The 22,468-nt window shown below is 41.7% G+C and overlaps 1 protein-coding gene across 3 annotated transcripts in view; it reads right to left on the minus strand.

Annotated features, from left to right (window-relative positions):
* The window catches only part of GAB3 (GRB2 associated binding protein 3), a 161,211-nt gene that overhangs the window by 37,536 nt on the left and 101,207 nt on the right, over positions 1-22,468 (minus strand). Inside the window, exons 4-6 of one of the 3 annotated variants that reach the window (XM_027838952.1) lie at positions 17,685-18,037; positions 15,664-15,722; positions 14,330-14,552 (exon numbers count right to left, since the gene is read on the minus strand). In XM_027838952.1, coding sequence (XP_027694753.1) covers positions 14,330-14,552; positions 15,664-15,722; positions 17,685-18,037 — 635 coding nt within the window. Of the gene's footprint in view, positions 1-14,329; positions 14,553-15,663; positions 15,723-17,684; positions 18,155-22,468 lie in introns of all 3 variants that reach the window. The other 2 variants (XM_027838951.1, XM_027838953.1) reach the window with 2 other exon arrangements.

Consider the following 22,468-nt stretch of genomic DNA (forward strand, 5'->3'; position numbering starts at 1 on the left):
CTCACAACAACCCTGTGAGGTTGGTGCTATTATGATCCCCATTTTATAGTTGAAGACAGTTGAGGCAGACAAGACATTGTCACAGACAATGACTTGTCTAGGTCATAATGCTAGGGAGTATCTTAGGCTAGATTTAAACTCAGGTATTCCTGGCTCCAGACCCAGCACTCTGCCCACTGTACCACCTAGCTGCTTCTGTAATAGTAAAGAGTATTTACTAAGCAGGTATAGAGAGCAAGGATAGTTCTAGAAAAATCCTCCCCAAACCAGGGGTACTGAGGACAATAGGCTTAAACTTAGAGAGTACATGTAGCCGAAGGGTCGGTTCATTAACTCCTAGTTGCTAGAAGTCTTTTTCTCCCTTTGCAAAGTCCTCATGAGGTTGCCCTTAGGGGTAGCCCTCTGCTGGGCTCTGAGGCTCCGTGCCTTTCCTCAGTGTGTCTAATTTGCTCTTGGTGTTTCTCTTAGCTTCCAATGCAGATGCTATCAATAGGCGTTGCTGCTCCAGGGACACTGTCAGTAGGACCTCTGTTGGCTCTGATCTCCGAAATTCATACGTTTGTCTGAGTTGGGGGCAGAGACTGTGGAAGAGATAGAACCTCTTCCCATCACACACCCCCTGCCCCCACCCACCCAAGCAATTCCCAGTCAGGGGCTTAGCTGGAGCTGCTCTACCACTACAGTGGACTGCAGTTGGAATCCATGATTCCCAATGAGTTTGCGTTGTTATACATAGGTCCAGAGGTGAGTGTCTGATTCTTTCAGCCAATCACAGCATATTTCCTGGGTGGCCTCATCTGTCTGTAGCTAGCAACCAAGGCATTTCATTCTTTTCAAATTGATGAAGGCCTTGTTTGCACCTTGTTTACATCTTTGACTGACTGATTCAATGGGAAAGCATATTAATTAGGAACCTGTCCCATCCTCACATGTTTACAGAAGCAACAAGTGGGATTTAAGTAAAGGTTTTCTGACAGTCAAAAGGAAATACAAGAGTGAGAATAAGCAATGATCAAAGCTGAAGTTCAAATTTAAAGAAAGTACTAACTACTTGGGTGTTATATGACTTTTGAAGCATATTCTTTGTTGTATTTCTTTAATCATCTGCTTAAAGCAATTAGGGATATTTAATCTGGAAAAATTATCTTCAAACTTAGGGGAGGAGATGGCTGTCTTCTGAGTTGTTCTTATAGGTTCCAAAGGGGCTACTTTGAGGGGATGACATAGAGGACACTCAGCTCTAAGATTAAGGGTGGAATTTCAAGGGACCTGCCAATGCTGAGATTCTAGGATTACTTGATGGAATGAGTCAGTACTTCAAAGGACTAGGAATTCATCTAGGTGAGTACTGCTACTGGTTCAGTTTCTAAGCCAAACACATTTTCAGTGTTTATTCCATTTTCCCTGGAGATCATTGGAACCTTGGAGTCATCCTCACTCTTTGCTCTCTCTCAATCCACATATTCAATCAGTAACCAAGTCTTGTCAACCCAGCTTCAAAGCTTCTCTTGTATTCCTTCTGTCTACTCATCCAGTCACCACCCTAGTTCAAGCCCTCATCACCTCTCACACGGACTATTGCAATGGTCTCAGACTTGATCTCCATACAAATTCTGAGGCCAATCCCTCTTCCATATGGCTACAAAGTGATATTCCTATACCACAGTTCTGACCTTTTCATTCCCCTACTTAAAAATCTTTAATGGCTCCCAGTTGCCTCTAGAATGAAATATAAAATCCTCAGTCTAGCATTGAAAGCCCTCCAAAATATTGGTCCCACTTGCTTTTCTAATGTTTTTTTCATGGTACTTCTCTTCACACATCGTGATGTAACCTACCTATGTAACCAAAGTAACCTACTAGCTGCTCTCTGTGCTTGACATTCCAGCTCCTACCTTTATGCCTTTGTATAAGTGGTTCCCCATGCTTGGAATGCCCTCCCTGCTTCGCTTCTGTTTCTTAGAGTCCTTAGCTTTCTTCAAAGCACAAGTCAGGTGCCACCTCCTCCATGAGGCCTCTCTTGATTTCTCTTTCCCTTCTTCCTCCAGTTATTAGCATTCTCTTCATTTTGAAATTAATTTGTGTTTAGTTTAAAAACAAATTTGTGTTGTTGTGCAGTCATTTCAGTTGTGTCCAACTTTTTGTGACTCCATTTGGAGTTTTCTTGGCAAAAATACTAAAGTGGTTTGCCATTTCTTTCTCCAGCTTATTTTACAGATGAAGAAACTGAGGCAAACAGGGTTAAGTGACTTGCCCAGGGTCACACAGCTAGGTCACACAGTGTCTGTGGCCAGATTTGAACTCATGAAGATGAGTCTTCCTTAATGACTGAGGCCAGGCACTCTATGTACTGTGCCACCTAGCTGCCTAGTTTACTTGTATACATGTCAATTCCTCCAGGAGAATGGAAGCTCCTTGAGGGTAGGGGCTATTTCATTTTTGTCTTTGTATAGCCAATTCTTAGCACAATCCAAGGAACATTATAGGTACATAATAAATGTTTGTTTAATTGAATTTAATTGAGATGATCTCTAGAGACTTTTTGGCCTCCACTTTGTGGAGCTTGCTTTATACTTGTAAAACTTGTGTATAAAATGTTCATAGTTCATGTCAATGTCTTTTCCTTTGTCCATTTCCCACTTCAGGATGTCAATGATGGAGGGAAAGCCTTTAATAAGCTGAATCTGTTCTATATAGAGGATTTATGAAAAGATATGGATATCAACTATAAAAGATGAGAAGATGCTGCTAATTTCTACAAGTGATGGGAATTATTAGCAAAGATGATATCATGACTTCTCAAAGCATCAAATCACTGGTAGGCTTTAAAAAAAATGACTGGCTAATGGGCTTCATCTCACCACCTTTAGTTATTTAAAATAGGGAATACCTACCTGCTAAGGAGAAGAAGAGAGCTATGTAAAAAAAGAAACAGGCTATTTCACTTATAAGATCACAAGTGTCAAGAAAAATCACAAGAGGACAGGACAGATAGACACAATTAACAATGGTTACTATGAATGTGAATGCAGTTAACTCACCCATAAAAGGGAAGGGGATAGCAAAACGGATTAGCAAGCAGAAAGTGATGACACATTGAGTATAAGAAACACACTTGAAAGACAAAGATTCACACAGAGTTAAAATGAAGGCAGAAGCAAACTCTATTATGTTTTATCTGAACTCAAAAAAGCACATGATAAAAGACAAAAATGGTAGAGATTTAACAGAAGCAAAAGAGATTAAGAAGAATACACAAAAGAACTACATAAGAAAGAACTGATAATCACAATGGTGTGGTTACTGATCTAGAGCCAGATATCCTGGAGAATGAAGTCAAGTGGGCCTTAGGAAGCATTGCTAAGGATAATGCTAGTTAATATGTCAGCAAATTTGGAAAATGCAACAGTGGCTACTGGATTGGAAAAAATCAGTTGACATCCCAATTGTAAAGAAGGGCAATGCCAAGGAATGTTCAAATTATTGAACGATCGTACTCATTTCACATGCTGGCAAGGTTATGCTTAAGATTCTGCAAACTAGGCTTCAGCAATATGTGAACTGAGAATTACCAGAAGAGCATGCTAGTTTTTGAAGAGGCAGAACTAGAGACCAAACTGCCAACCTTCACTAGATAATGGAGAAAGCAATGGAGTTCTAGAAAAACATCTACTTCTGCTTCATTACTAAATGAACACTAAACACTAAACTAAACACTAAAGCTTTTGACTGTGTGGGTCACAACAAAATGTGGCAAGGCCTCAAAGAGATGGGAGTACCAGATCATCTTGCTTTTATGCAGGCCAAGAAACAACAGTAGAATTAAACATGGAACAACTGATTGATTTAAGATTGGAAAAGGAATACAACAAGGCTGTATATTGTCACATTATTTATTTAACTTATATGCAGAGTACATCATGTGAAATGCCAAAGTGAAAGAATCAAAAGTCAAAATTAAGGTTGCTGGGAGAAATATCAACAATCTCCGATATTCAGATGAGACCAGTCTGGCGGCAGAAAGTTAAGAATTAAGAAGCCTCTTGATAAGGGTGAAAAAGGAGAGTGTAAACGCAGGCTTGAAGTTTAACATTAAAAAACTCTAAGATCTTGCCAACTGGTCCCATCGCTTTCTGGTAAATAGAGGGAGAAGAAATGGAAGCAGTGTCAGATTTTATATTCTTGGGCTCAAAGATCACTGCAGACGGCCACTGCAACCACAAAATTAAAAGATGCTTGTTCCTTGGAAGGAAAGCTATGGCAAATCTGGACAGCAGACTAAAAAGCCGAGATAGCACCATATAGTCAAAACTATGGGTTTTTTTTTTTTTAGTAGCAATGTATGACTGTGAGAGTTGGACTATAAGGAAAGTTGAGTGCCTCAGAATCTACACTGTGGCGCTTCTCTGGAAGACTTTTGAGAGTCCTTTGGACAAGGAGATCAAATCAGTTAATACTTAAAGAAATTAATTCAGGCTATTCACTGGAAGGTGAAGCTTAAATATTTTGGCCACATAATAAGAAGATGTGACTCAATGGAAAAGACCCAGATGTTGGGAAAGATTGAAGGCAAATGGAAAAGGGGATGGCAGAGGATGAGATGGATAGATACTGTCATGGAAACAATAAACATGAACTTGGACAGACTTTGTGAGATAGTGGAGGATAGAAGGTCCTGGCATGTTATGGTCCATGGGGACGTGACTGAACGACTGAACAACAAACAACAGTAATCATGATTTCAGATCAGACTATAGTAAATATAGACAAGATCATAAGAGATAAGCAAGGAAATTATATTATGCTTAAAGGTTCCATAAATAATAAATTAATATCAATACTTAATATGTGCACCTAATATCATAGCATCTAAATGCTTAAAGGAGTGATTAATCAAATAGGAGGGAGAAATAGATAGTAAAACTATAACAGTTGGGGACCAAACCTAGACAGATCTAACTAAAAGATATACATAAAAGAAATTAAGGACTAGAATGGAACTTCAGAAAAATTGGAGATAATCAATCTCTGGCAATTTCCGAATGGAAATGGAACAGAATTCATATATGTATCAGCTGTGCATGGCACCTTCACTAGAACTGACCACGAACTACAGCATAAAGATCTGACCAACAATGCAGATAAGCAGATATACTGAATATATCATTTACTAATCACAATGCAATGAAAAGTATATTCAATAAAGAACCACTAAAAAGTAATGAGAATAAGCAACAAATTTAACAAACTGGTGGGTCAAAAACAAATTATAGAAATAATAGAAAATTTGCTCAAAGAAAACAACAATAATGAGGCAACATAACAAAACTTATAGGATGCAGCTAAAGCAATTCTGAGGGGAAAATTTATATCTCTGAATGCTTTCATCAACAAAGGAGTAAAAGAATAAATCAATAAATTGGGCATGAAATAAAAAAGAAACTTTGAATAGCAACAAATCAAAAATTCCTAAATGAATAGCAAAGTAGAAATTATTAGTAGTAAAGAGAAATAAAGAAAAGTCAAAGCAATAAAACCATTGAATTGGTGAATAAAAGTAGGAGCTGTTTTTTTTTTTAAACTAATAAAAGAGATAAAGTTACTTAACCTGGTTTTAAAAAGGTAGAGAAAACCCAATTGTTCATATCAAAAAGGATAAAGGAAAAGAATTGAAGAACAGAGGCAGATAAGTGGCACAGTGGATAGAGCACCGGCCCTGGATTCAGGAGGACCTGAGTTCAAATCCGGCCTCAGACACATAACACTTACTAGCTGTGTGACCCTGGGCAAGTCACTTAACCCCATTGCCTAACCCCCCAAACAAACAAACAAACAAACAAACAAAAAAGAATTGAAGAAGAAATAAAGGACATTATCAGAAACTATTATGCCTATTTACATGTTAACAAAATGTAGAACTTATAGAAAATAGATGAATATTTAAAAAAATATAAAACAGTTAGGTTAACAGAAGAAGAAACAGGTCGTTTAAATAACTCAATACTAGGAAAAGAGATTTCCCAAGCCATAAATGAACTCCCAAAGGCAGAAAAATAACTTCAGGACTAGATGGATTTGCAGGTGAATTCTACCAAACACTTAAAGAATGATGCTACGTAAACTGTTTGAAATGATAAGAAAAGAAGCACCTTTTCAACCTCCTTCTATGATATAAATATTGTCTTGATACACAAATCTGGGAGAGATAAGGCAGAGAAAGAAAATACAGACCAATATCTCTGAAGAACATTGATTAAAAATTTATATAAAATATTAGCAATAGGGCTGCAACAACATATAAGAATGATTATACACTATTAATAAGCTAGGTTTATAACAGTAATGCAGGGTTGGTTTAATATGGCTATGAATATAACAAATCATAGTAATATTATAAATAATAAAAACATGATTATATCTATAGATGCTAAAAAGGATTTTGACAAAATTTAATACCCATCTTTATTAAAAACTCTAGAAATTATAGGAATAAATGGAATTTTCCTTAATATAGTAAACAATAACTATCTAAACCCAAGAACAAACATTATATGTAATGGAGAAAGGTTGGAAACCTTTATTACTGGAGACTATAATATTAGAGGTAAAACAAGGATACCCATCATCTCTACTACTATTTAGCATAGTGTTAGAAATGCTAGCTAAAGCAATAATACAAGAAAGGAAAACTGAGGGAGTATGCACAGATAAAGAGGAAACAAAATTATTACTTTTGCAGATGATATAATGATATCCTTAGAGAACCTTGGAGAATCAACTAAAAATTTGTATAAAACAATGAACGATTTCAGTAAAGTTGTAGCATATAAAATGAACACACATAATTTATCAGTATCCTATATATTACCAATAAAAGGCAAACAAGAAGACTTAGAAAGAAAAATTCAATTAAAAGTCATTGTGGAAGCTTTAAAATATTTGGGAGTATATTCACTCAGGGACTATATGCACTTAACTATAAAACACTCTTTGCAGACTTAAAGATAGACCTAAATAATTGCAGGATCATCAATTTTTAATGTTGTTCAGTCATTCAGTCATGTCCTTGAGTCAATATAGGAATGACAATATTACCTAAATTAATTTACTTATTCATTGCAGTACCAAACTATCAAAGGAATATTTCATAGAGCTAGAAAATATAATAAAATTCACATGGAGGAAGAAAAAGGTTCTCAAGGGTAATAATGAAGAAGAAGGGGAAGAAAAGGGGTCTATTAGTACCAGATCTCAAACTTAGAAAGCAGTAATCATTAAAACAATTTGATACTGGTTTAAAAAAAATTAAAGTTGATCAGTGGAACAGATTATGTATGTATAAAACATGCAGAAACAAATGAATACAGTAGCATTGTATTTGATAAACTCAATGATCCCAGTTCCTGGGGGAAAGATAAACTATTTGACAAAAACTGCTGGGAAGATTGTACACCATTCTGGCAGAAATTAGATTTTTTTAGACCAATACTTCATACCATTCACCAAGATAAGATCCAAAGGGATACATGACCTAAACATAAAAAGGCACATCAGAAACAAATAAAGGGAAAAAATTATCTTTGTGTAATACTAAGATCTATGGATAGGGGAAGAGTTTATGACCAAACAAGAGACAGGCTCACAGGCTGTAAAATGGACAATTTTGATTATGTAAAATTAAAAAGTCTTTGCACAAATATAATGCATTAACATAACTGATTAAAAAAAATCTTTGCAACAAGCTTCTCTGTTAAAAGTCTCATTTCCAAAATATATAAGGAACTTATTCAAATTTTTAAGACTAGTAAGAGACAGATAGATAAATGGTCAAAGGATATGAACAGACAGTTTTTAAAGGGAGAAATCCAAGCTATCTATAATCATATTAAAAAATCTTCAAATCACTAATAATTGGAGAAATGCAAATTAAAGCAACTTTGAGGTCACACCTCATACCTACAAGACTGACAAAGATGACAAATGTTGGAGGGGCTGTGGGAAAACAGGTTATACTAAGAAATTCTTGGCAGGGTTGAAAATTGGTCCAGCCATTTCCAGCCATTCTGGAAAGCAATTTGCAACTATTCCCCAAATGTTATCAAACTGTCCATACTCTTTGACCCAACTCTAGTAGGCCTACACCTCAAAGAAATCAAAGAAAGAGGAAAAAGCTCCATACACACAAAATATTTATAGCAGCTCTTTTCATGATAGTCAAAAAAATTGAAAACTAAGGCACTATCCTCCTGTTGGGAAATGACTAGATAAATATAATGGAATATTATTGTGTCATAATAAGGAAATGGACAATTTCAGAGGAAACTAGGAAGACTTTTATGAACTGATGTAGAGTGAAGTGAGTAGAAGTAGGAGAACAATTTACATAGTGATAACCTAGAGAAAAACAACTTTGAAAGACTTTAGAATTCTGATTAAGGCAATGTTAAGCCATGAGTTCAAAAGAACAAAGATGCAGCAATGCCACTCACCTCCTGAGAGAGAAGTGATGCAGATAAAATGCAGATAGAAACATAAATATGACTAAGGTGGCAATTTGTTTCACTGGATTATGTAGACACTATATGTCTTAAGGGCTTTGTTTTTCAGGTCTATTTTTTAAAATTTGCTCAATGTGGGTTGGGAAGGGGATTAGAAGGAGGGACAAGTTAATTTTTAAAATGCTTGTATAAATTTAAAATTTTTAAAAAGCCATAATTTGGCATATTTTAAATTTTTAAAAAATTTTATTTTTCCCAATTACATGTAAAAACTATTTTTAACCTTTGTTGGCTTTTTAAAAATTATTTTGAATTTCAAATTCTCTCCCATTCTCCTTCCCCTCCTGCATCATTGAGAAGGCAAACAATTTGATAAAGGTTATACATGTGCAGTCATATAAAACATTTCCATATTAGTCACACTGTGAAAGAAAACAGATAAAAAATCCCAAGAAAAATAAAGTAAAAAAAAAAAACCCAGTATGCTTCAATCTGCCTTCAGATTCTATCAGTTCTTTCTCTGAATGTGGATAGCATTTTCATCATAGGTCCTTCAGAATTGTCTTGGATCTTTGTATTGCTAAGACTAGCTAACTTATTCACAGTTGATCATTGTACAATATTGCTGTTATGGTGTACAATGTTCTCTTGATTTTGCTCACTTGTTTTTCTGAAAGCATCTTGCTTTCAATGGTTTCTAATAGCACAACAGTATTCCATCACAGTCCTATATCACAGCTTGTTCAGCCATTCCTCAATTGATGGGCATCCCCTCAATTCTTTGCCATCACAGAAAGAGCTGCTATAAATGTTTTTGTACAAGTAGGTCTTTTTCCTTTTTTATCTCTTTGGGATACAGACCTAGTAGTGGTACTGTTGGGTCAAAGGTTATGCATAGTTTGATAGCCCTTTGGGTATAGTTCCAAACTGCTCTCCAGAATGGTTGGATCAGTTCATAACTCCACCAACAGTGTATTAGTGTCTCAATTTTCCCACATCCCCTCCAATTTGTCATTTTTCTCTTCTATCATATTAGCCAGCCTTAAAGGTGTGAAGTAGTACCTGAGAGTTTCCATTTTTATTTCTCTAATCAATAGTGATTTAGAGCATTTCTTCATATGACTATACATAGCTTTGATTTCTTCTGAAAATTGCCTGTTCATATCCTTTGGGGAATGACTCATATTATTATAAATTTGATTCAGTTCTCTATATATTTGAGAGATGAAGCCCTTATTAGAAAAACTTGCTGTCAAAGTCTTCCCCAGTTTTCTGGGGAAACCTTTTCTTTCACAATGTGACTAATATGGAAATGTTTTTCATGACAGCACAAGTATAACCTTTATCAAACCTTTCCTTCTAATCTTGGCTGCTTTGGTTTTGTTTGTGTAAAACCTTTTTAATTTAATATAATAAAAATTATCCATTTTACATTTTGTCACGCTTTATTGTCTCTTTTTGGTAATAAATTCTTCCCTTCTCCATAGATCTGACAGGTAAACTATTCCTTGATCCTCTAATTTGCTTATGGTATCATTTTTTATGTTTAAATTAAGTACCCATTTTGACCTTATCTTGGTATACAGTGGGAGGTGTTGGTCTATGCCTAGCTTCTACCAAACTGCTTTCCAGTTTTCCCAGAAATTTTTGTCAAATAGTAAATTCTTGTCCCAAAAGCTTGGATCTTTGGGCTTATCAAATACTAAATTACTATGGTCATTTACTCCTGTGTATTATGTACCTAATTGATCCACCACTCTATTTCTTGGCCAGTACCAGATTGCTTTGATGATTACCGCTTTGAAATCTGGTACAGCTAGGACACCTTCCTTCATATTTCAATTATTACCAAATAGTGTTTAATCAAGGCCTGATTCTATCCCTAGGTCTGAGAAGAATGAATTCCCCCTGACTTGTTCTCCTCCCAAGGAGGGAGTTGTGTTCAATTGAGATTTCTATCCAGAGTGGTGAGAATAGCCCTTGAGCTGCTTCTCAGCTGTCACAAGTGCTAACAAGGCCATGCCCTGCTTATACTGTAAGCTAATAAGAGGCACAGGATTACTGGGCATTCTTAGCACTTCTGGCCATATGGGTTCCTTCTGACTCTATGAGGAGATTTTTCCGATAAGAATCATCCTGACAACAAACCAAGCCCTTGTCCAGTGGTTCTAACCCTTAGCTGGTCCTAATGGACTTGGGGCTTCCATAGGGCCTGTTCTCACCTCCTTCAGTCAAGCTAACCAGAAGAGACCTTTGTAATCACAGACCAGAACAGGGCTTTCAAATGGAGATAGAAAGCAGTTGCTGCATTGCTTACGTGTATAACCGTGGGTGTTTCTAGCTGAAGATGTGATGGTATAGATCTTTGAGAGAGTGTGTATGTGTGTGTGTGCGTGTGTGTGTGTGTGTGTTTAAGTATAGCCATATAGGTAAGATAGATGACCAATTTATTTTAGGTAGACCAGCCACAGCTTGGAGATGCTGGCCCCATGCAGATATGCCGTTTCTATCAGTATGTCTGGCTACTGACTCCGGGGCAGGTGGTCAACTTCTTGCCATCAGAGTGTCCATACCAGCTGGAGTTGCAGCCACAGTTAACCGCCTTACCCACCTCACTGCTGAGGCAGCTACTGCTGTCATTGCCTGTGCCAAGCAAGCAGGGCAAGAGGGAGGGAAGAGCAGGGTTATGGGAAGGGAAAGGAGAAAGGAAGGAGAGGGCTGCCAGGAGAGGCAGGAATCAAACTATCCAGTGCTGCTCCAGATTACAACCAGGGAGAAACTAGCAGGCAGGTAGGGAGAGAGGGAACTGATAAGAATGCGCCATGGACCCCACCTTTGTGGAGGTGACCCTATCTCTAAACTGTCAGCTTGTACTCAGGAAGCAATGGTCTGGTTATATCAGGATGAAAGCCAAGTGGGAGGAGTCTGGGGACCAAGTGCTAGCTTCAGGGGCTAGTCTCACAGCTAGTTTGTTTGATTTGAATTTTTCTTCATGTCTACTCAAGATAACCTGAGCAGGTAGAGGGGCTGAAGACAGCCCTGGAGGCTTTTCACCCTCCTGTCTCTCTATGCTTCTCCTCCATCTCCAGCCATGGCTCCATACTGGCCTCATCTCACTCAGAGTGCTCACCTCCCTAATCAGGCTTCTGAGAGTTAGGGCTATGTATCCGCTAGCTAGAAAGTCAAGAGAGCCCCAGGAAGTTCCTCAGGGCAGATCTTTACTTTCCCCTCACTAGGGATCAGGCTCACTTTTGTAAGACAGTGAGTGGGAGAGTATCAGATTCAACAAGCAGGCTCTTTTTCGAACTTCACTTGAAAAAAATACAGATTTGCCACCTGGCAGAAGGCCATAGCCTTGAGGACATCAAAGTGGTGATGAGGCTCATATATTGGTGGTGAAATACAAGATGTAGGAACTTAAGTCCCATGCTCATTTGGTTTTTGGTCATTCCTATGTAATGAAGTCAGAAGTGTAAACTTACAAAAGGGAAGGGGAAGGGAATAAGCATTTATTAAGTGCCTACTATAAGCCAGGCACTGTGCTAAGCACTTTACAAATATTATCTCATTTGATTCTCACAACAACTCTGTGAGGTAGGTGCTATTATCCCCATTTTACAGTTGAGGAAACTGAGAAAGACAGAGATTAAGTGATTGCCCAGGGTTACACAGTAAGTGTATGAGGACTCAGGTCTTCCTGACTCCAGGGTCAGCAATTGTGCCACCTAATTGCCTCTGAAAATATTAACCTGGGGGCAGCTAGGTGGCGCAGTGGATAGAGCACCAGCCCTGAAGTCAGAAGGACCTGAGTTCAAATCCGACCTCAGACCAAACACTTGACACTTACTAGCTGTGTGACCCTGGGCAAGTCACTTAACCCCAATTGCCTAAAAAAAAAATTAAAAAAAGAAAAGAAAATATTAACCTGGAAAATAGAAATCTCAACCTCCAATGAAGAAATTTGCCAATTGGTATCTCCCTCCTCCAAAAATCCTAGAGTAAGGGTGGGGACTCCTTTGAGTGGAGTAGAGGAATGGAGCTCTCCCACCTATTCCCCAGCATTAAACACCTCACCTAAAAATGGTTTCCTTTGTTTAGCACTTCTTGAGTGAATGAATCAATCAGAATGAAGTATAAACAAGGTCTTTACACGTCCTTGAATCAATCAAAGGCATTGAATGAGAAACTATCTCAGAATTGGAGAGAGATTCTGAGGGTTTAGTAGTGGAGAGGAAGGACTGGGGATATGCAGAGCCGTGCCCCCCCCAAAAAAATAGGCAGCCCAGGGGTAACGAGTGAAAGGGGAAAGAGAAGGGAAAACTGAGTTGTTTCAGAGAAAGGAAATTTTGAGGAAGGCCATCAGCCCTATAAGCATCTTGGACCAGAAGATCTGGGCTTATGTCACCAGCTGTACCCACCTATTCAAGGGCTTAGGGAAGTTCCAAGGAATGATCTGCTTTCTCCCCCAAATTCCCCTCTCAGGGCTACCAATAGGCTTGTAACCCAATTTTACCTCAACAACAAAGAGGGCAGAAGTTAACTAGAGATAGATAAAAATGTAAATTAAGGCAAGGAATCCAACTTCTGCCTAAATATTGACTAGGAATTTGGGAGCCAAAATGGCAAAGTAGCAAGAAAAAGTACAGTGAGCTCCCCCAACCCGAAATCCTCCAAATAGATATAGAAAATGCACCAGAGTGAATCTTGATGGGGAAATCCAAGAAAAAGTCATGGTGAGTCATTTTTCCAACCACTGTCAGCACAGGAAGAAATACAAAGAGATCTATGGACACTGGGGAGGGGGTTTGGCCAGGAGTGGGCTGCTCAGAGAGCTCTGTCCTGGGGAGAAGGCATACATGAGGTCAAGAGGAGGTCTTAGAGTCATACCAGAAAACCTCATGCAGGGTGTGGAAACACGTGCCAATTGGAAGCTTCGCTGCCCACTATCCAGTTCCAGATCACAGATCCAGGGTGGATTGAGAAGGGGACCTTCCCCCAGGGGTGGTGTTTCAGGGTAGGGAGCTCTCATAGGCCCTAAGTGTTATCCAAGAGAAGAGCAAGTTTCTAGAAAACAGAAGCTACTACTTGCTGGTGTGACTCTAAGACCAAAGGAAACAGTAGAGCTTCCCAATTGGCTGATAAGGGCAGAGTCCAGCAGCATCTGCAATTACTCAGACCCAAACCCATGTCAGGAACTAAGACTAGGGGGACAGAGACCAGACTTTACCCGGGATCAAACCACTTTGGGAGCATTGATAGCTTGCAGGTTCCCAGCCTGTCCCTGAGACCCTGGAAAAATAGGACATTCAATACTCTAGGAAAGCAGCAACAGGACCAGCCTAAACCTTACCTCCAAAAGTGCAGAGAGCCCAGCCTTAACATCAAGTCCAAAATCTGGAAATAGGCTGGAAGAATGAGCAAACCAAAAAAAAAATCCCACCATAAAAAGCTATTAGGGTGACAGGGATGCTCAAGGCACAGACCCAGAAGAGAAAGATTCCAAAACAACTACAAGCAAAACCTCAAATAAAAACACAACTTGGACACAAATTCAACTAGAATTCTTGGAAGAGAAAAATCGATAATTAAAAATAAAATATTTTTGTCAATGAAATGAGAGCACAAGAGGAAGAAATTGGAAAAGAAATGAGAGCTATGGAAGAAAGAATTGGAAAAAGAATTAATAGTTTGGCACAAGATATACAAAAACTTGCCCAAGCAACGAACTAATAATGATAGCTCATGATAACTCCAGCTCCCCTCGACATCTCATCTGCTCAGGTGCTGATCTGTCCTGACTCTCCCTCCTGTACAATGGAGAAGCCACTTACATCTCCTTCGGGGCTTCAGGTCTCGATTCACTGGGGGTGGCTCCAGGTCTGTGGGAAGCTCTGCCAGGGGGCTGGAAAGTCTCTCAAGGCTGCTCATTGCAATGTAACCATCAGCATTGCTTTCTGGTCCAGAGCCAGCAGAGGAGATGCTGGGATGCATGGGGACATAACTGTCTTCAGAGCTCCCTGGGAGGGAGGATGGTGGCAAGGTGAACCGACAGGGCTGCAAGAAGAATCAGGAAGTCAGCACCTCGGATCCTTTGTCCAGCCTGGGCCTGACTCCAGAAAGCCTGGGGACAACAGGCACTGAAGGCTGTATGTATCCTTCCCAGTACCTCAGCAACACTCAGCAAAAAAAGCAACAAATGGGGAACTCTTCCTTCACTGCTGTCCTCACCTTGGCCAGGACATACATCCAAGGTTCTCCAAGTGTCTGTTAAGTTGGATGGGCTGGTGGGCATCTGCCTCTGGGAACCGGCAGGCCTCAACTTTGAACAGGCTGGCCACAGGGGGAGAAGCTGTCAGCTACTGGCCCTCTCAATTATGCTCCCAAGGCAAGAGAGGGTAGGAGGACTGACCCAAGGAAGAGAGTCCCCCTTGCAGACCTAGAAGCTAAAACAGTCAAATGCTGGCCTGAGGAAAATGGATGAGGGCAAGCTCTCTGGATGGTTTGGACAGTGTCAGAGACTGACAGCTGGCCAAAGGAGCAGCCACCCGGCTGCTCCTTCAGTGCCAATTCAGAGTGACATTTCCTATGTGCTCTCAGGTGAGCAAAACATTTCACAGATATGATTTTGTTTGACTCTCATAAGCACCCAGGAGGTGGGAGCTGCAGGACTTGTTCATCTCCATCTTCCACAGAGAAGAAGGATCTTGCCCATAGGCAAACAACTGAGAAGTTGCAGAGGCAGACATCAACCTGAAGTGTCTTCTAGCTCAAAGCCCAGAAGTGGGTTACTTTTTCCACCAATGGAGTAGCACCTGTCAGCTAGAAACACCCTGGGGTAAGGGGGTAGGGACAGGAAAAGAGCCTGTGGGACAACCCCAAGAGAGTCTTGGGTCTCTTCAAGGCAGACTCCACAGTGTGGTTTCAGACTTCCACATGTGATAGGAAATCTATTTGCCGGAGAGGCCTGCATTTCATTGCCAAGGAGTTTGGTTAGGGTCTAACTCAATTCAGTTTTTGAGTGAAGGGCTAAGTGACCCAGTCAGTCTGAAGAAGCGGAAGAATCAGAAAGCTATCAAAATAAAATTAAATTAACAACAATAAACTAACCACCTCTCCGAATGATTTGGAATTAAAAAAGTTTAAAGAAACCAAATGCTACACTTACCAAATTCAAACTGAGCCTCTTGTCCCAGTGGCATCGCAGGGAACTGCCTTCTCTGTCAGCTGCAAACCAAAGCACACCCAGACATTGTCATCAATCACTGTCCTAGAGGATCTCATCATGTGATGGGGCTTGGTCCCAACCCAATCCTTGCCCTCTGAGGGAGCTCCCAGTCCAGACAGGAACACAGGGCATGTACAATACAAGGCAGCACAAGTTAAGGGCCCAGTGAGTCTCAGGCTTGTAAGCATTCAAAGGGAGATGTCACTCGGGCTTCACGATGAATATGAGACTTGAGTTGTGATTCCAAAGATGGGTAATATTAGAAAGCAATATGGAACGGGAGAACATTCTAGAAAGTAGTAATCACCCAGGACTAGAATGGAGTTTAATTTGTAGGTACAGTCAGTTCTCCATTAATGCAGAACCCTCTCCAGGGTTCTGAGTCTTTTGCATCCAGAGCAGCTTCAGTGTCTGGAGCGGATGTCTCCTGGCATGCTGACACCACTGGCTCAGCAGACATCAAATTTTCATAATGTGAATTTCTGTAAATTTATGTGAATTTAATAAAGGGAGAACTGTCTGTAATAGGGAGCCAGTCAAGATTTTTGAGCAGGTGAGTGATACAATATGAGCTGTTCATTGGGAAGATTATACTAAAAACCTCCTCACCAAATAAGGCTCATATAACCTCAGAGTTGGAAGATTTATCAGAGGGCAGTGAGTCCAGCCTGGACCTTCCTTCTCCAGGCCACCTAACCAGCCAATCTCTGCTTGAAGACTTAAAGTGAAGGGAAACTTCCCACCTTCCAAGGCATCCCTTTCTACCCTGGGACAGGTCTGCCATTTCTACCCATTACCCTGGAAAAGATATCACAGAGCTCTGGCCAGTCTAGTGAAAAGTCACCAGCACCTTGGCCACACCAGTGGGGGCTCGGGAGCTATGGTGGTGAGTGGATGCTGGCCCACAGAGTACCTTGCATTCCCAAGGTCTATTCTGTGAGACCAACCAGAATGAGGTGAACCCTTCCTTCAATGAATTTTCCTCGGCTCTTGTCCTCCTCAACCTCCTCTGAACCTCATTTGACACCCCACCTTCTGTGCTACCTCCTCTTTCTGAATACTCTTCTCCCTTTACTTCCATGACACTGCTCTTTCCTACCTCTGATTACTCCTTTGATCTGCTCTGGATCCTTTTACTCCTTTAATACAGGGATTCCCCAAAGCTCTGTCTTAGACCCTCCTCTTTACTTCCCCACTCTCATGGCTCAAATGATCACTTTTATATGGAAGCCCCTCAAATCTATACCTCTAGTCTCCATCACTTCTGGAACTTTGAGGGAGAAGTAAAAAAAGTCCCCAAATCACTGAGGTTATGAGGCTGGATGCTGGTGCCATTGATAAGATAATCAGAGAGGAAGAGCTGGTTTTAAGGAAAAGATAATTTGGTTTTGGCATAGTGAATTGGAAATGCCAGTGGGATATCCAGGAAGAAATGTCCTGGAAGAGGGGAAGATGTGAGTCCAGGACACAGAAGAGAGGTCAGGGCTAGAGAAAAATCTGAGTCATCTTCATTGAAATGATAGTTAAGGCCCTGTAGTGAATGACAATGCCAAGGGAGAGAATGGTGAGACAGAAGAGGAGAGGGTTGGGAGCAAAGCTTTAGAAGAATGCCCACATAGAGAAAGTCGGGGAAGGATGAAGACCCAACTTGTACCATTTGGTCTGCTTTTCCCTTCCAATCCCCTATGCCCATCTTTCAGAGCCCAACTTGGATCCCACTTCTTCCACACAGGTTTTCCTGATCTCACCAATTCCTGCCACCACAAAGGGTCTTACCTTCCTTTCCCCCATCTTTTCAACACGGAAGAATGATGCTGAGCATTTAGCACAGCACCTGGTACATAGTAGGTGCTTAATAAATTCTTGTTGACTGATTGTTGGCTGACTGATTTCCCTGTGCCCTCCGGTCTTCCTTTATTACTGAGATAGTTGGGGGCACATGGAGAGAAGGATATATTTACCTCTACAGCTTCTGACAGCATCTAAACTGGACAAGGAGATTCTTCTTGGAACTCCAACCCACTGAGTCCTCCTGCTGCTGCTATGGCCATCCCACAGAGGCCTCTCTTCCTGGCGCTGTTCCATGAAATGGCTTGGTTTGGGAGGACGAGGGGGTGGAGTGTTTGGTATGTCTTCTCCTGTTATTCCACAGGAAAACATGGCTGGGCCCTTGGCCACCTGAAAGGTGGGGGCTAAGGGGCTCCCCAGCAAAGGCAAAGGTGATGAGCAGTCACTGGATGGTCCACTGAAATTGATACAGCCAGCCAGAGCAGCATGGCCTCCAGGGGGCGCCATATCCTGAAGTTCATTCCCACTGCACAAAGAGGGCAACATGTGATTGGATGCCTGAGGCTGAAGGGAGTCAACAAAGACCTCATCAGATGAAGTTTGTTCCAGGGATCGGTCTGAATTTGACCAGGCATCACATCTGCTGAGGGCAAAAGGGGAAGCAAATAGCATGAGTAAGTGTGAGGACCAGAATTCTCTTGGTTTGGATGCCATGGCAAGAAACTCCAGGGCACAGCTACTAGCCCCAAGCCCCAATGGCCTGCTGGCCTGAGCTTGAAGAGTTGGGGGGGCTTCCTGTGGCTTTGCCATTTAGGGGGTTACCATGGTTTTGCCATCCCATTCCACTTGGTTCAATGTGCCAGCTGTTAACTGAGCACCTTCTATATAAAGAAGGGCCCGTGCCCTCATTTCAATATCATAATCACTTCTGTTTGTACTGCTGAGCTTTGGGGTGTGGAAGGGGGTGAGCGAGGGTAAGGAGGGTTAGTTCAGTTTGATGGCCAAGGAAACTGGAGCTCAGAGAGGTCAGGTGATTCACCATCACACAGCTACTAACTGTTGGAAGCAGGATTTGAATCCCCATCTCCTCATGGCTTTCTAATATCCGCCTTGGAGCATGTTCTGATTTTTTCTTCTTTGTAATTATGTGTAGTTTCCAGGATATACCTCAAGAGGATAGGAGCCCTAAAGAAGCCAATGACTCCAGCCCTGAGGTGGAGTTAAAATTATATCAATAGCCAAGAATGAGGGAAAAGTGTTGGGTCCCAAATAGCCATTGCATGTGGCTATCAGGTTAGCTCGGTTAGGGGTCGGCCTTGGTTCAAAAATCTAGGAACCTGGAACATGGAAAAACTACAATTTGAATTACCCCAAAGTGAAATGGGCTGGAGTTACCAGTTATGGTAAACCCCAGGGTACTAGCTAAATGACCATCTGTCAAGGATAAGACAGAGAGGATTCTTATATAGGCAGAGGTTGGACAAGATGCCCTCTGGGGTCCCTTCTAACACCGAGATGCCACTGAACAAGAACAGAGAGGGACAGGCCCAGAAGCAGCTGAGTTCAACTGGACCGGTTGAAAGGGCAACTTTTCAAAAATTAATCTGAGCATATAGACCTCCAAGATATGTAAGAATCCAAGGATTCAAGATTGAAAGCTGGAAGGGAGGTGCTAAGGCCTGAAATTCAGGGAGAGAGGAGCTTTGAGCAATGGGGAAGGATAAGCTATTTTGTGCTAGAAGTTTGGAGAGGGAAAGCTTTCCTGAGCTAGAATGGTAGGCTGTAGGGATAGACTTTGAGGTCACTGAGTTGGAGAGCTGAAAAAGCCAAGTAAGGATAGACCCAGACACTAAGGGCTGTGATTTTGATGTGGCCAGAGAAGGAAATCTGGGGGAGCAGTAAGAGTCCAGGGGACCTAATATTATGGCCCAGACCAAGAAGAGTTTCAAGGAGTACAAGGTATGTGGTGGATTGTGAAGAGCGCTGGAGCAGAAGTCATCAGAACTCAGTTCAAATCCTGCTTCTGCCTTTCATTGAATTGCTAGGGGACCTTAAGCAAGTCATTTCAGGCCCCCTCTGAGGGACCTCAGTTTTGTCCTTTGGAAAATCAGGGGGTTGGAGCTAATGACCTCTCTAGGCCCTCCTAATTCTGTCATTCACTGGGTCTGTGAGAGGCACGGAGAGTAGGCCAATGTTCATGAGCACCAGCTTGACCACAAGGACCAGCACAAACTGATCAAAACCTTTGAAAACTGAACTATTGACCTTTTTTGAAAAAATCACTAACTGCACCCTATCACTGTATGGTACAGCCCTAGACAATACTTCTTAGAAAATTCTCTTTAAATATCTGACAGGTGACATGCTTTGAGAACTCTAGTGAACTAGGAGAAGCCTGGCACTTGGAGACTTGAGGAATGCCCCGATGAGTTCTTGGAATGCAAGAGGCCCCCAAAATGCTTTGCAAACTTTGAAGCCTAAATAAATATTAGTTATTCTATTTTCCAGGAAAATGGGAAGCTACTTGAGGGCAGGGACTATTTCATTCAATTTAGGCCATCTCTGTACCATAATCCAGTGTACCGCTGTCTGTGTAGAGGAAGACATGACTCCTGATTGTCTGAGAGAATGCTGAGTGTGATGCAGCCAAGCAGTGTAAAGTACCTACTGGGTTGACTCTAGAAGCTCTTGGGGAAAACACAGACCAAAGATTCTCCATGACAGAGAGAGAAAGGATGACTTTAGCATGGCAGACATGCATGGGAAACTGCCCTCATCATGTCTCTTGACTTTCTTGAAATTCTTGAAAATAAACCTTTGAAGAAATGGGGGAAGGTGAGAGGGAATGAGTGAATCTTATTCTCATAGGATTTGGCTTAAGGAGGGAATAACATACACAATGGGGTATGGAAATCTATCTTACCCTACAGGAAAATAAGGGGGGAAGGGGAGAAGAGAGCAGGGGGTTGATAGAGGGGAGGGCAGATTGGGGGAGGGCATAATCAAAAGCAAACATTTCTGAGGAGGGACAGGGTCAAAAGAGAGAATAGAATAAATGGGGGGTAAGATGGGATGAAGGGAAATATACTTAGTTTTTCACAACATGACTACTATGGAAGTGTTTTACATGACTACACATCTATAACCTGTATCGAGATGCTTGCCTTTTCAATGAGGATGGGTGGGGAGGAAGGAAGGGAGAAAATTTGTAACCCAAAGTTTTAAAAACACATGTTAAAAATAAAAAAATGTAATAAAAAAATAAAAAAGAAAATAGACCTTTGCTGAGTGAGATTGTTCTTTCTCCTAGTACGAGCTGAGATCTGTATATTCTTTGGTATATTCTAACCTGTCTAAGTCCTCTGGTTTCTGTTTTCTATTTGTAATGATATTTTGAATAACCAGTATCTGGGAGGAATGAGTGATGCTGGTGATTTTAAGCTAAGGACTACTTTTCCCTTTCAGGGGAACAACCAAGAAATTGGCCATGCACCAAACACCCCAATCTTAGGTGGGAGCTGGCTATGCTTCCCTGCTGCTACTGTACTCCACTTTCTGCTTTCACCCTGGTCCTCCTGCCATGCCTACATCACCCTCCTCTCTCCTACCCTCCTTTCCACCTCCAGTTCTGATAAGAGTGACAAGCCATACTATCAGTCCTGGAAAGAACTCATCAATGGACTCCATGGCTCTGCTAATCATTCCTGGAACATTCTGGACCAAGACCAGCCCTCCCTCACCAGCATTTCCTTTCCGTAGATGAGCCATCTCCCCTCATCAGAATGTAAGCTCTCTGTGGACAGGAACCAGCTTGCTTTTTTTATCTGTATCGCTCTCCTCAGCACAGTGCCTAGAGGTGATTAAGAAAGGTTTGGTGATTGCTTGGTATACATGAGGTTTTCTCCAGGGCAGTGACTGTTCCATTTTGTCTTTGGATCCCAGCAAAGTGCCTGGCACAGAGCAGGAGCCTAGGAGCTAGTTGTTCAATTATACTAGTTTGTGCAGCCTTTACCCAGGGTCCCCTCTATCTCTAGCAGAAGTTCCCAAACAAAAGTTCTCTGCAGGATTGCAAAATATGGAAAACCAGGGCCAAAGACTGTGCCCCAGCCCACCCCATACTGCCAGCCTCTATAGCCTCAGTGTAGCCTAAGCAGCAAGGAGGAATTGGGAAGAACAAAGGAGCCAGAGCTGAGAGGGCAGGAAGCACACAGAGGACCCTTGGGGGTGGTACAAGTTCTCCAAGCCAGTGCCAATCTGTGAAGCTGTGGTTGGGAGCTAGTGCTCTGCATCCAGAAATGGCCTCCAGCTGCCCACCCAGCGGCCTGGGCCAAAGCATGAAAGCCTGGGGAGCCTGGTTTGGGGGAAGGCCCAGGGGCCATGAAGACACAACAGCAGGAGTGGAAATGAAGGCCACAGAAGCCCAAATATTTTTCTCAACATTGGCTAGCTAAGGGCAGAGCTTATATAAGGCACCCCTCAGCTCCCTGTAAACTTAAGCCCAGTCCACAGCCCACCCCCTCTACTTCAACACTTGATGCAGCTGTGACATTACTGCCCATTGCCACCACCTGATGCTGCTGGGAGATGAGAGTCTCTCCTCCTCCCCCACCCACCTCTGTCGGTAGAATAGCTCCCCCGGGGGAGAAGGAGCAGGTCAGATGGTGAGAAAGGAGTGGGGGGAGGGACGAAGAGAACAGAGCAGAGGAGAGGGAGAGGAGAATGAGGAGAGGAGAAAATAAGGAGAGGAGAATGAGAAGAGGAGAATGAGGAGAGGGGGAGGTATGAAAAGAGGAGAGGAGAACGAGGAGAGGTGATGAAGAGAGGAAAAGAGAATGAGGAGAGGGGGATGAAGAGAGGTGAGGAGAGTAAGGAGGAGGGATGAAGAGAGGAGATGGAAAGGAGAATGAGGAGGGGGGATGAGGACAGGAGAGAAGAGAAGAATGAGGAGGTGGGGATG

The sequence above is a fragment of the Vombatus ursinus genome, unplaced genomic scaffold, assembly GCF_900497805.2.
Source record: "Vombatus ursinus unplaced genomic scaffold, bare-nosed wombat genome assembly UNPS02014831.1, whole genome shotgun sequence".
NCBI classification, from domain to species: domain Eukaryota; kingdom Metazoa; phylum Chordata; class Mammalia; order Diprotodontia; family Vombatidae; genus Vombatus; species Vombatus ursinus.